The sequence below is a fragment of the Rhincodon typus genome, chromosome 1 (assembly GCF_021869965.1).
Source record: "Rhincodon typus isolate 14 chromosome 1, sRhiTyp1.1, whole genome shotgun sequence".
Taxonomy (NCBI): Eukaryota; Metazoa; Chordata; class Chondrichthyes; order Orectolobiformes; family Rhincodontidae; genus Rhincodon; species Rhincodon typus.
The window spans coordinates 174,491,643-174,504,188 of record NC_063332.1 but is presented as its reverse complement, the minus strand read 5'-3'; the positions used below and the strand labels follow the sequence as shown (position 1 = coordinate 174,504,188).

Sequence of the window (12,546 nt, the reverse complement as noted above, 5' to 3'; positions counted from 1 at the left end):
TTCTGATTATCAAATTTCACTGTTCGTGATTGTGCCTTCAGTTGCTTGTGTCTCAAACTCTAGAAATAACCTCTCTTCCTCTCTTTCCTCTTCTTTAAATGGTCCTTTTTAAAAAAAAAAACCGACCTCTGACCAAGTTCCTGGTCACCTGTCCTAATTTCCTCTTTTGTGGCTCAGTATCAAATTTTGATAAGGTCTTGCAAAGGGCATTTTATTCTGAAAGGTAAGTTGTTGCATAATGTCCACCAGTGTTTTCTTGTTATGCAGGTGTTTCCCATCTGATGGCATGCTTCCTATATAAACAGTGAGCCAGTAAATAGCCAACTGAAATGTAAAAGCAGTAACAAACCACAGCCATAATGCTAAATTATACGCCATTGTTCACACAAGAGTGGCCCAGACACGAGTTGAAGTCCTGAAACATAGGACAAGATTCTCATTGGCCATTACTGGATTACAACCTCATATTGCAACTACACCTGAGGCCTAATGCAATTTTTAATTCGTGGGAAGTGGGTGTCACTATCCATCTCTGGTTGTCCTTAAGAAGGTGGTGATGAGCTCCCTCCTTGAATTGCTGCATTCCATTGGTCCAGATCCACAATGATGTTGGGTGGTGGTGGGGGGGGAGGCGGAAGAGTTCCAGGATTTTTGCCCAGTAACACTGAAATAATGCTGATATATTTCCAAGTCAGGATGGTGAATTTGGTGGGGTTGGGATTGGATTTGTAGGTGGTGACGTTTCCATGTATTTGCCGTCCTTGTTCTTTTAGATGGTACTAGTTGTGGTTGGAAAGGTATTGTCTGAAGAGCCTTGGTCAATTTTGAATGTCTGATCAAGCTGTAGCCAGGGTGCATGCTCCCTCTCCAGTTAAGGCCGGTGGAGAGCCAGGAGGTAGCCCTTCAGCATTGAGATCGGTAGATACACTGAAATATGGGCACTGTCCATGTGGAAAGGAGAGAGGGAGGGCATCTGCTGAAGACTTTGTAATAAAATTGAAATTTATGCTGGCCATATTTCCAGAAACCTGCCTTGTAGTGGGACTGAGGGGATTGGGAGAAGACCCCCTGCACAGGGTGGTCTGTGGTGGCAGCTTTGATGTTGAACACATGTAATTATAGAGATGCAAGGGTATTTAAAAAGGTGCTTCCTACACACCCCACACCCCCTTCCAACCTTGATCTGCTGCCACATGGCAGCCTCTGTGTATGAGCAGGGATTTGGCTGCTTTTCCAAAGCCTGACTGCTGATTTGAAAATACCATTCAGCTTCTCTCCAGTGCCCACACCCCGCCCTCAACTTTCAAAGCAATCAGGTCCATGCCTGTCTTCACAGATAGTTTTCCAGCTCTTCTGTGATCAGTCACTTGCCTGAATAAAAAAGATTCTACCGTACCATCAGTGCTATGATATCTCTATTATTTATTAAGTAGCTTTTTTTTCTCGTGAGAGATAGTGGGGAGTATATTTAAATCATCATTTTATAATAATGTTTTGATTACAAAGCCTATCTCAGTGACAGTCAACGTGGTTGGAATCTTGGATTGTGTCCTACTGATAACTGTTTGTAATTGCCTTTAGCTTTTCTCTGGCCTCCTGGTGAACTTGCCGAGTGTGGTAGTCTGGTTGAACTGGCTAAAGTATTTCAGTATCCCACGTTATGGCGTGACCGTAAGTATCTTGACATCACCACTTTAAGAGAAAACTAGGTGTTTGGGTATACAGTCATGCAACAAAAGAGACTATTCTGTCTATTGTGCCTATTCTAGCTCTTTGAAAGAGCTTTCCAATTAATCTTATTCCCTTGCTTTCTCCATCCCAGAGCTTACAATAGTTTTTTCCTTTTCTGGTATTTATCCATTGAAAGTTCCTATTGAATCTGCTTCCACCATCCTTTTGAGGCAACACATTCCAGATCAAAACAACTCATTGCATTCGTAATTGTCGGGTATAGAGCCGGAAGATTGGAGAGTGACAAACGCCATTCCCTTGTTCAACAAAGGGAATAGGGATAACTCCGGAAATTACAGGCCAGTTAGTCTTACTTCAGTGGTGTGCAAATTATTGGAAAGGGCTCTGAGAGGTAGGATTTATGATCACTTGGATAGGCACAGTTTGATTCGTGATAGTCAGCGTGGAATTGAGGGGTAGATCATGCCTCACAAACCTTATTGAATTCTTTGAAGAGGTGACCAAACATGTGGATGAAGGTAGAACAGTGGATGTGGTATACATGGATTTAAGTAAGGCGTTTGATAAGGTTCCCCATGGTAGGCTCATGCAGAAAGTAAGGAGGCATGGGATAGGGGGAAATGTGGCAGATTGGATTCAGAATTGGCTGACCCTTAGAAGGCAAAGGGTAGTAGTGGACGGAAAATATTCAACATGGTGCTCAGTTACGAGTGGTGTACCACAAGGATCTGTTCTGGGTCCTCTTCTATTTGTGGTTTTTGTAAATGATTTGGATGTAGGCGTGGAAGGGTGGATTAGCAAGTTCGCAGACAATACGAAGGTCGGTCGAGTTGTGGACAGTGCGGAGGGCTGTTCGAGGTTACAAAGGGACATTGAGCTGGGCTGAGAAATGGCAGATGGAGTTCAACCCTGAAAAGTGTGAGGTGATTCATTTTGGAAGGACAAACTTGAAAGCAGAATACAGGGTTAACGGAAAGATTCTTGGCAGTGTGGAGGAGCAGAGGGATCTTGGGGTCCATGTCCACAGTTCCCTGAAAGCTGCCACCCAGGTGGATAGAGTTGTTAAGAAGGCGTATGGTGTGTTAGCTTTCATTAATAGAGGGATTGAGTTCAAGAGCCGTGAAGTTATGCTCCAGCTATACAAAACCCTGGTTTGGCCACATCGGGAGTATTGTGTCCAGTTCTGGTCGCCTCATTATAGGAAAAATGTGGAAGCATTGGAAAAGGTGCAGAGGAGATTTACCAGGATGTTGCCTTGAATGGAGGGAAGGTCTTACGAGGAAAGGTTGAGAGAGCTAGGGCTTTTCTCTTTAGAACGATGAAGGATGAGAGCTGACTTGATAGAGGTGTACAAATTGATCAGAGGAATAGATAGAGTAGACAGCCAGAGACTTTTTCCGAGGGTGGAGGTAGCTATTACGAGGGGGCATAGTTTTAAAGTGAGTGGAGGTAGATATAGGGGAGACATCAGAGGTAGGTTCTTTACTCGGAGAATGGTAGGGGTGTGGAATGCATTGCCGGAGAGGGTAGTGGAGTCGGCCTCATTAGGGGCATTTAAGCGGCTATTAGATAGGCATATGGATGATAGTATAAGGTAGGGGTGGAGGTTAGATAGACCTTAGGTTTAGGGTAAAAGTTCGGCACAATATCGTGGGCCGAAGGGCCTGTACTGTGCTGTACTGTTCTATGTTCTATGTTTACAAAACAAAAACTCTCCTCCTCTCCACTCTGGATCTTTTGCAAGTTAACTGAAATCTATGTCCTCTGGTCGTTGACCCATTTGGAATTGAAAATTCCTATTAAATTTACTCATAACCTTCTCTGCTCTAAGGAAAACAATCCGAGCTCCTCCAGTCTTTCTACATCATTGAAGTCCCTCATTCCTGGAACAATTCTAGTAAATCCCCTGTGCATCTTTCCCAAAGCCTTTGCATTCATTCTAAAGTTCAGTAGTCAGAATTGAACACAATACCCTATCTGAGGTCTAGCCAGTGATTTCCAGAAGTTAGGCATAACTTGTTTAAATTCTATATGCCTCTATTCAAAAATGTCCAATATGTTTCTTTTAAATAACCTTCAAAGATAAGTATATGTGAATTCCCCCAGTTTCTGCATCTGTTTTTAAAATTCCATATATGTTGCCTTTTCTAATTCTTTCTTCTAAAATGAATCACTTTACACTTCTGTGAATTACTTTCTATCTACAATTTATTTGCACACTTCACTAAGTCTGTCAATGTCTTCCAGAACCTTTGTTTTAAAATAAAATCACTGATTTAGCCTCAGTTGGAGTATTGTATCCAATACTGGGAGGTGCACTTTATGAAAGATGTGAACACTCAGACAGGATGCAGAAAAAGTTAATGCAAATGGTTCCAGTGAAGAGAGATTTAACTTAAATCTAAAAATTCCTTGATTTGTCCAATACCTCCATATAATATATTACACAGTAACATTCTGTGACCTATGATGATGCTCATTAAAGTTCTGATTAGGGACTGAACCAACAGGAAGGTTGAAAGTGACAGTTCCTATGCCATGGCACAGATCATTGGCAATTGGCTTATCCAAATTCGTCTAAATTTTAAGAAATCATTAGAAATCATTATGCATATAAACTGACATTTTCCCAGCTACTATCAGTTCTGAGGAAGGGTCACCGGACCCGAAACGTTAACTCTGTTTTTTTCCTTCACAGATGCTACCAGACCTATTGAGCTTTTCCAGCAACTTTGTTTTTGTTCCTAATCTATATTATGGGCAGCCTAAATATATTCAGTACTTGGGTTGTGTGCTTTGTTTTACCTCTTGAACTTTCATTTTTACTTGAGTTAAGAAAGTACGAGGAGTGATCATGTTAACCAATATACTGCTTTGGTTTTACACAGGCTCTACAAGTGAATGAATTTGTTGGACTGAAATTTTGCAACAATTCTGAATCAGTATCTATTGCCAAAGAAAACAACCACAGCATGAACTTTGAACTAATTATGTAAGTTGAAAAACAACCTAAATATTAAGGAATAGTTTCATTTTAATGTCTCAAGGATCTATTGCATGCCACCAATTACATGTGCAAATCCAGATTTACCTCTCTCCCAAACCCCATTTCTCCCTTATTTCTAGTTGAATCCTAAAATAAGTTAGGGCATTCAAGAAAAGATGGGAAAAAGGAGAGGTGGAGGACAAAGGCTGGGGGGGTGAAGATGTAAGTAACATTGTTGGATAGGGGTAGCTTCTGGCATTGCTTGCAGAGTAATGGGGCTGGCCTTCACTGGGTATGTTTTGGGACAGTGTCATGTAATTTAGGTTGGGTGCCCAGCATGCCAATTTCCCACCAAGTCCTGAACTTACTTCTTCATAGAGAGGATAGGCATGTTCTGTAATCACCCACCAAAGGTAAATAAGTGATCAAGGATCAATCGAACTTGTTAAAAGTTATGAAAACTGACTCTGATAATCTGCTGCCCATGCCAAAATGCAGTGTTGTACAAAGACGAGTAGGAATGGGATTTCTTTAGCAGGAATTGATGTTAAATGTTAATAAATACTGTACTCCCACTTGCTTCCCACATACCTGCTTTGAAAAAGCACCCCTGAAATCCTCTCATCCCTTCCACACCCCAACACTCAAACAAGCTTTCTAAACTTCCCCGACACTAAAAGGAATCCTAGAGAGTGGTTAGTCTTTGGAATTCTCTTCCAGAGACATCTGAGGCAGGGTCATTGGATATTTCCAAGGTCCTGTTAGACAGATCTTTAATCCACAAGGGAGTGAAGGGTAAGGTCAGAAAGGAGGAAAGTGAAATTAAGGCTTTAAACGTAATGTTATTGAATAGTGGCATAGGCTTGATAGGCCAAATGGCCTATACTCCTACTCCTAATTCTTATGTTTTTATGTGGAATTAACAATAAAGTTTAATCAGTAATTTTAATACAAATGGAAATTTAAAAGCTCCTATTTTAATGGTTGTTATTACCATTATCTATAGCATTGAACTGAGATGAACTCTTCACCTGATGAAGGAGCAGAGCTCAACCAAACCTGTTGGACTATAAAAACCAAAAGAACTCCAGATGCTGTAAATCAGGAACAAAAACAAAGTTGCTGGAAAAGCTCAGCAGGTCTGGCAACATCTGTGAAGGAGAAAACAGGGTTAACGTTTCGGGTCTGGTGACCCTTCCTCAGAACAGAGGAAGGGTTCTGAGGAGGGGTTACCAGACCTAGAACGTTAACCCTGTTTTCTCCTTCACAGATGCTGCCAGACCTGCTGAGCTTTTCCAGCAACTTTGTTTTTGTTCCTGTTGGACTATAACCTGGTGTCGTGTGACTTATGGCTTTGTCCATCCTAGTCCAGCACCGCCACAACATAACTGAGATGCAGAAACACTAATTGGACTTTCCGGGAAACAATATTATTCCTGTTGTTTTGGTTGCCTGCTCCATATAAAATAGCATCTAAGTACCAAATAAGTAGCAAGTCATATTTAGCAAGTTACAGTTAGCAGTTGTGGATGTCTAAAATCTACCATGCATGTGGTCATATATCTTTCATACCAGGAACAGTATTTTCACTGCAGACTTCTGAACACTGCCATCAGGCTCAAATGGGAATCAGAATCCCACACTGAGTGAGAAACAACCATTCACTTATGATTCTCCATGAAATGATCAATTAGTAGTGTTGTAAGGGTGGGTGTGTTATTGAACATGGAGGAATACTGATATGGGGGGGAGGGGTGTCTCCACGTGTTAATTAGCAGGTTTCCTTGTCCTTTTTTCCTGGTGCCATGTGACCTCAAGGGGTGTGGAGATAGTGCTGAGGACTCCCAGGGCCATTCCACTGCATGCCACTGGCAACAACAATTGAACTTATCCATTGGGTTGGATAGGACATAGATGAAGGAATCTGGAACTTGACTGAGGCTCCCAAATTTGTCAGAAGTTTCCAAGTGAGGAAGACATGGCACATTAGAACTGGCAGGCTGAGCCTTTATTGTTTTAAGTGCCTTTAGGATGATGCAGGATGTGTTTATCTGGTTTCATTCCCATTTAACTTTTCTGAACTGGTTTGATAGAACTGAATGACTTGCTAAGTCATTTCAAAAACAGGTAAGGGTTAACTACATTGCTACAGGGATAGAGCCACATGTAGCCACATGATCCATATGACCAGCACAGGATATTAGATTTCTTTCCCTGAAGGGAATTAGTGAATAAGATGTTTAGTTTCATGATCTGTGTTATGATATTAGATTCTTAATTCAAATTTGTTAATTGAATTTAAATTCTCCCGCAGTGGCAGGACTTAAACTCGTGTGAAAAAAGTGTTAATCTGGACCTTTTGCATTAATAATCCAGTTATTTTACTACTAACTTACTGTTTCCTTAGTTCTAGTTTATAAGATTGATACAGCTCTAACCTTCTAACTGTAAGCTTGTCAAGTAGATTTGATTGAAATTGCTGAACATTTCTTTAAAATCTTTGGTGGTTATTATACACGACTGTGAAACACTGCCATCTGGTGACAGAGTAACTGTAATCATCATCATCGATTACTTTATGATTTTACAAAATTGTCACAAAGATGATTCCATAACTACAACATTTTTAGCCAGAAGCAGATGAGAATGTAGAGCTGTACTACAGAGAGAAGAATGGCATAGATATATTTAAGGAAAAATTAGACAAATGCATCAAAACACCTTTCCTGTCTGCCATCATACCATCACCACCATCTGTCTTCTACCTTCGAGCCAATTTTGTATCCAAATGGCTAGCTCTCCCTGGATTCTTACCTTGCTAACCAGTCTACCTTGCGGAATCTTGTCTAACGCCTTGCTGAAGTCCAAATAGCTCTGCCTTCATCCATCTTCTTTGTCACTTCTTCAAAAAAACTCAAGTTAATGATACACAATTTCCCACATACAAAGCCATGTTGACTATCCTTAATCGATTCTTGTCTTTCCAAATACATGTAATCCCTGTGCCTCAAAACCCCCTCCAACAGCTTACTCACCACTGGCTCATTGATCTATAGTTCCCTGGCTTTTCCTTAGTACTTAAATAATGGCACTACATTGGCCACCCTCCAGTCTTCGAGCACCTCACCCATGGCTATCAATGATACAAATATCTCAACAAGGGACCCAGCAATCATTTCCCTAGCTACCCCTAAATTGTGAGATACACCTGACCAGGTCCCGGGAATTTATCCACCTTCATGCTTTTTAAGACGTCCAGCACCACCAACTCTGTGATATGGACACTTTTCAAGACATCGCTATTTATTTCTCCAAGTTCTCTAGCTTCCATATCCTATTCTATTTGAAGATTTTCTAGCACAGTGGTTAGCATCCCTATCTGTAGCCCAGAAACTCTGGGTTTAAGTCCAGGTCTTAATGGTCATAATGAAATAAAATCTGCAAATCTTTTTGATAAGCCTGTGGTTGGTGGTAAGAATGACAAAGTTTCTTGTCAGTGAGAACCGTGCGGAAGCTTTAACACAACAGTTTCCCTACATTAAAAGACCCGTGTGCAGTTTCATGCCATGAGTGAGCATCATCCTCATTCTAAGGAACGAAAGGTAAAGTCACCATATAGTCCTAGAGGATCACAGTACTGATCTCTCATTAGAGAGACAACTGGTAATGGTTTAATCTGGATGTCACCACACCTCAACAGTGTAGAAGTTGAACCTGTGCTGTTGGAGTCATTCTGGATCACAAACTAGCCATTCGAGCTAACAGGCAACTTCTACACAGGTGTGTGCACGCACACACACACACACTTTCCATCCAACCTGCAGTGAAGGAAAGTGGAATGTTGGCCTTCCTACTTGCTGTATCTGCATGTATCTTTTGTGATCTGAGGATTGCTCTGCAATACAGCATTATATAATCACCCTACACGTAAATGCACTGGATGCATTGAATGGCACATTCCCAAGATCTAAATGCTGCAGTAGTCACTGACTGGCCTGGTAATGCCAGAATTCTTTAACAAATCATCCTAATGTTGAAATCCCTCCACAGGCTCACCCTTCCTTACCTCTGTAGGCCCACCAGTGCACAAAGATATCTGCATTCTTCCAATTCTACTCTTATTCATTTCATCACTCTCTACCCATTTGTGTTTATGTCTTTGGTTCCCTAGGCTCTAATCTCCAGAATTCCCTTCCTAACCCTGTACCACCTCTCTCTCCTCCCTTAGGACACTTAGGGGAGGCAATGGAGCAGTGGTAATATCACTGGCTAATGTTCTTGAGGATAGGGGTTCAAATCCAACCATGGCAGATAGTGAAATGTGAATTCAATAGAAATCTGGAACTTTTGAAAAAAGCAAGTTTAATGAGGAACATTCTGTCAATTGTCTTAAAAACTCCATTGTGATCAGTCCTGTTCTTTAATGAAGGAAATCCACCATCCTTAACTGATTTGGCCTACATGTGACCCCAGCAATGTGGTTGACTCTCAACTGCCCATTGGGCAATTGGGGCTGGGCAGTAAATGTTGTCTGAACCAGTGATATCTACATCCCATGAATGAATAAAGAAATCGCCTGGACTAGTAATCCAAAACCCCAGGATAATATTCTGAGCTCATGGGATTTATGGAATCTGTCAACTTTACTGGATCTGGCCTACATGTGACTTCAGGCCTACAGCAATGTGGTTAATGCCCAACTACCTTCCAGAACGGCACTAGCAAGCCACTCAGATCAAGGCAATTAGTGATTGACAATAAATGCTAGCTCAGTCAGCAATGTCCATATCCAATGAATGAATAAAAACAACTATTCAAAGCAATCTCTTTGACCAAGCTAATATCTTCTTATGTGGTTCAGTAAATGACTTTTCTTAATATTCCTGTGGAATTCCTTAGGATAATTTTTCTATGTTAAAGGTGATAGATAAATGTTTGTTGTTTTTGTCTAATGAAAATGACTGCTGTTGACTACATGTTAAATAATAATCACCAGAAGCCTTAGCTTGCAGAGTCAATGAGTAAATTTGTTGTGTGAATGAATAAAAATGCTTTGATGTTTTGTGTATTGTAGATGCACTGGAGAAGAATTCCTTGCCAAACAAGGAATTGAAGCAACTGAATGGGCCTTGTGGCAGAATCATCTAGCATTGGCTGGCATAATGCTTATTTGTTTCATGATTTCCTTCTTGAAACTCCGATTCATGAAGAAAACGTCATAATTATGTAAATAGACACTGACTCCATTTCCTCCTTTGTTTAATGTCCCGGGTCTTTTGGAAGGGATCCCTAGCTCATTCTGTCACATACGTTTTTGTTTCAGTTAGTAAATTTTCACACAGCTCAACCATGTGTCTGTATGGAGGTGTGTGTTCACGTGTTTGGCTGTATATCTGTTTCCGGCTGTGTGTTGTTCTGTGTCTCTGTCAATGGAATCTTCTGCTGTCTTCTGGTGATAAGCATGTAGATCTGATGAGCATGTCATAAGGTGGGATGGTGGCATAACTGAATCTCTCTCCAGGATTAAGTTCCTGGCATCAAAGCCTCTGGTTGACCTTCCTGCCCTGTCTCTCTTTGAGCCCCTCAAGTGGCTAGTTCATCCCATTGGGATCACTCAGCTGCAGGCAGGCCTGTTGCCAAGCAGTGTGGACAACAAGTAAAATAGTGTGGCAGAGGGTGGGGGGGCAGTGTCACCTCTGACTAACAAAGGGACTGGATATTGATAGGAGGGCCCAATGAGAGCCAACTTCCTGCCCTTGTTGAGCTGCCTGCATTCCTCGCTCAATAGTCACCACCCTGCAAGATCGTACCTTCACACTGCTTACCTTACTGAGTCACTCCGTCATCCTTCTGACAGCAGCCACCACCTTTTTAGTTATGACCTGCAGCTCTCATTAGGTCTTGATTCCAGGGAAATGCATGATTGTTGTGTGGTTTGGTGGGCCTTCCTTGAAAGAGGCAGCACAGATCTCTCACCAGCTGGCAGGGAGACCCTCCCCCCAGACTCAATTCTGTCCAGTTTGTCTGTCTGTACGTCGCCAACTGTTTTCAATGTCTTGTCTCGAAGAGGCTTTATATCTTCCCTATTAACAAGAAATATGTCGCTTGATCCTACAAAAGCTGCCTTCTTTGTGATTTGAGGTTGTATTGAAATCAAGGTTGCCAACTCTACTTGGACATAATCCATAAATTTCCACTATCCAAAGTCATGTCCAAATGCCCCACTGTCACACTTCACCATTGGTTGTCTGGCACATCCATTCTTGCAGTGCCTTTACCAATCAGGAAAAAACAGACTCTTGGATATTTTCTGACTAAATCTTTTTCTTTTTGTCCTGTCCAGTCTTTTTATAACTAGTGAACAAAGACTCAAACATTTTAAAAGCACATTTTTAAATTCCTTTGCTTTTTCTCTCAAGCATTTGCTAATGGCTGTGTCCGGGAAATTAATCTTTAATTCCTGGAGACTCTAGGATAATCCTAGGGGTTTGGCACCCTTTGATTAAGTGCGGCTCGTCTTGACAAATCTTCAGACATGTTTTGTGTTTTGATGTCACTTTAGAAAGTCTGTGCTGCACTACTGTATAAATGAGAGAATGCTATTGTTCTCCTTTGTACTGTTATAATGTAAAATATTACAGCCGAATATTGAAAATGCTGAAATGAATAAAAGGATGTTAAATTTTGTAATGTTAATTATATATTTTTGGGAAGTATATTTTGCAAATTATTTTGATAGGTTTAACTTAAAGGAAATCACTGTTGGATCATTACTTAAGAAAGTTAAAGATACTGTGTGTTTTCATGACTTTGGCTGATGATATAATGAATGCATGCACCTAGAGTGTATAAAGTGGCTACAATTTTCACAGTGTCTGAAATTGCGTATTTGTGCAGCATGTGCTTGTTTGTTTAATTTCCCCAAGCAGTACACACATGCAAACAATTCCCACCAACCCCTTGCTCACCAACAATCTATATACTTCTGCCTTAATAATTAATGATGGGGGAAGAGGAAGCAGTGACAGAGTACAATCTTGTACATCCTTTCAGTATGTTAATGGCAGGTAGTAAACGTAGCAGGAGAGTCACCTGGTACAGATACAGATCAATGCCCTTCGAGGCATAGCCTCTCGCTTTCAAGCTAGCAACTTGTTCATGGAGAAAAAAACTAGCTCTGGAAATAGGTATAAGCACATGCTTTGTCTGTCTTGTGTGCAAAGAAGATAAAGTATTATAACTTTGGTTCTCCAGTTGTTTCAGACCATCTGAAAATTTCCAATATTTTCTGTTTTGAAAAATTTAATTGCCATGTTCCCAAATTGGGTTCAATCGGATTCTCCACTGTGAAGCCTCTTCTAAGGATGCCTAGCCTGAAGAAGTTACCCTCCTCCCTCTGGACAAACCTCAGGGGATCTCTCTCCCACTGCAAACCCCCTTCCCTTCCCCCATTTCTGATGAAGGGTCTAGGCCCGAAACGTCAGCCTTTCTGCTCCTATGATGCTGCTTAGCCTGCTGTGTTCATCCAGCCCTGCACCTTGTTGTCTCAATCTTCTAGTGTTCATTTTGTGGTGAATTTTAGGGAATAGTTGCAGATGTACAAACAGGCCATCATGTTGATTTGTCAGCTGTGGCTTAGTGGGTAGCATTCTCATTCTCTGGGTTTCAAGGTTGTGGGTTTAAGTCCCACACAAATGACTTGAACACAAAACTCCCAGTTGACACTCCATTGCAGTGCCGCGGTCATGCAGCATTGTCAGAGTCATTACTGAGGTTGTAATGCTGCTGCATCATTGGAGATGTCGTCTTTCACATTAAATGTTAAACTAAGTCCTGATCTGCCCTAATAAAAACCGAAAGAACTGCAG

The 12,546-nt window shown here is 41.2% G+C and overlaps 1 protein-coding gene across 2 annotated transcripts in view; it reads left to right on the top strand.

Annotated features, from left to right (window-relative positions):
- Positions 1 to 11,545, top strand: part of abcg2a (ATP-binding cassette, sub-family G (WHITE), member 2a) — a 73,437-nt gene extending 61,892 nt beyond the window's left edge. For both annotated transcript variants that reach the window (XM_020533941.2, XM_048619917.1), the window contains 3 exons: positions 1,582 to 1,671; positions 4,581 to 4,684; positions 9,753 to 11,545. In XM_020533941.2, the coding sequence (XP_020389530.1) occupies positions 1,582 to 1,671; positions 4,581 to 4,684; positions 9,753 to 9,900 (342 nt within the window). In that variant the 3' untranslated portion in view covers positions 9,901 to 11,545. The remainder of the gene's footprint in view (positions 1 to 1,581; positions 1,672 to 4,580; positions 4,685 to 9,752) is intronic.
- Positions 11,546 to 12,546: the final 1,001 nt, after the last annotated feature.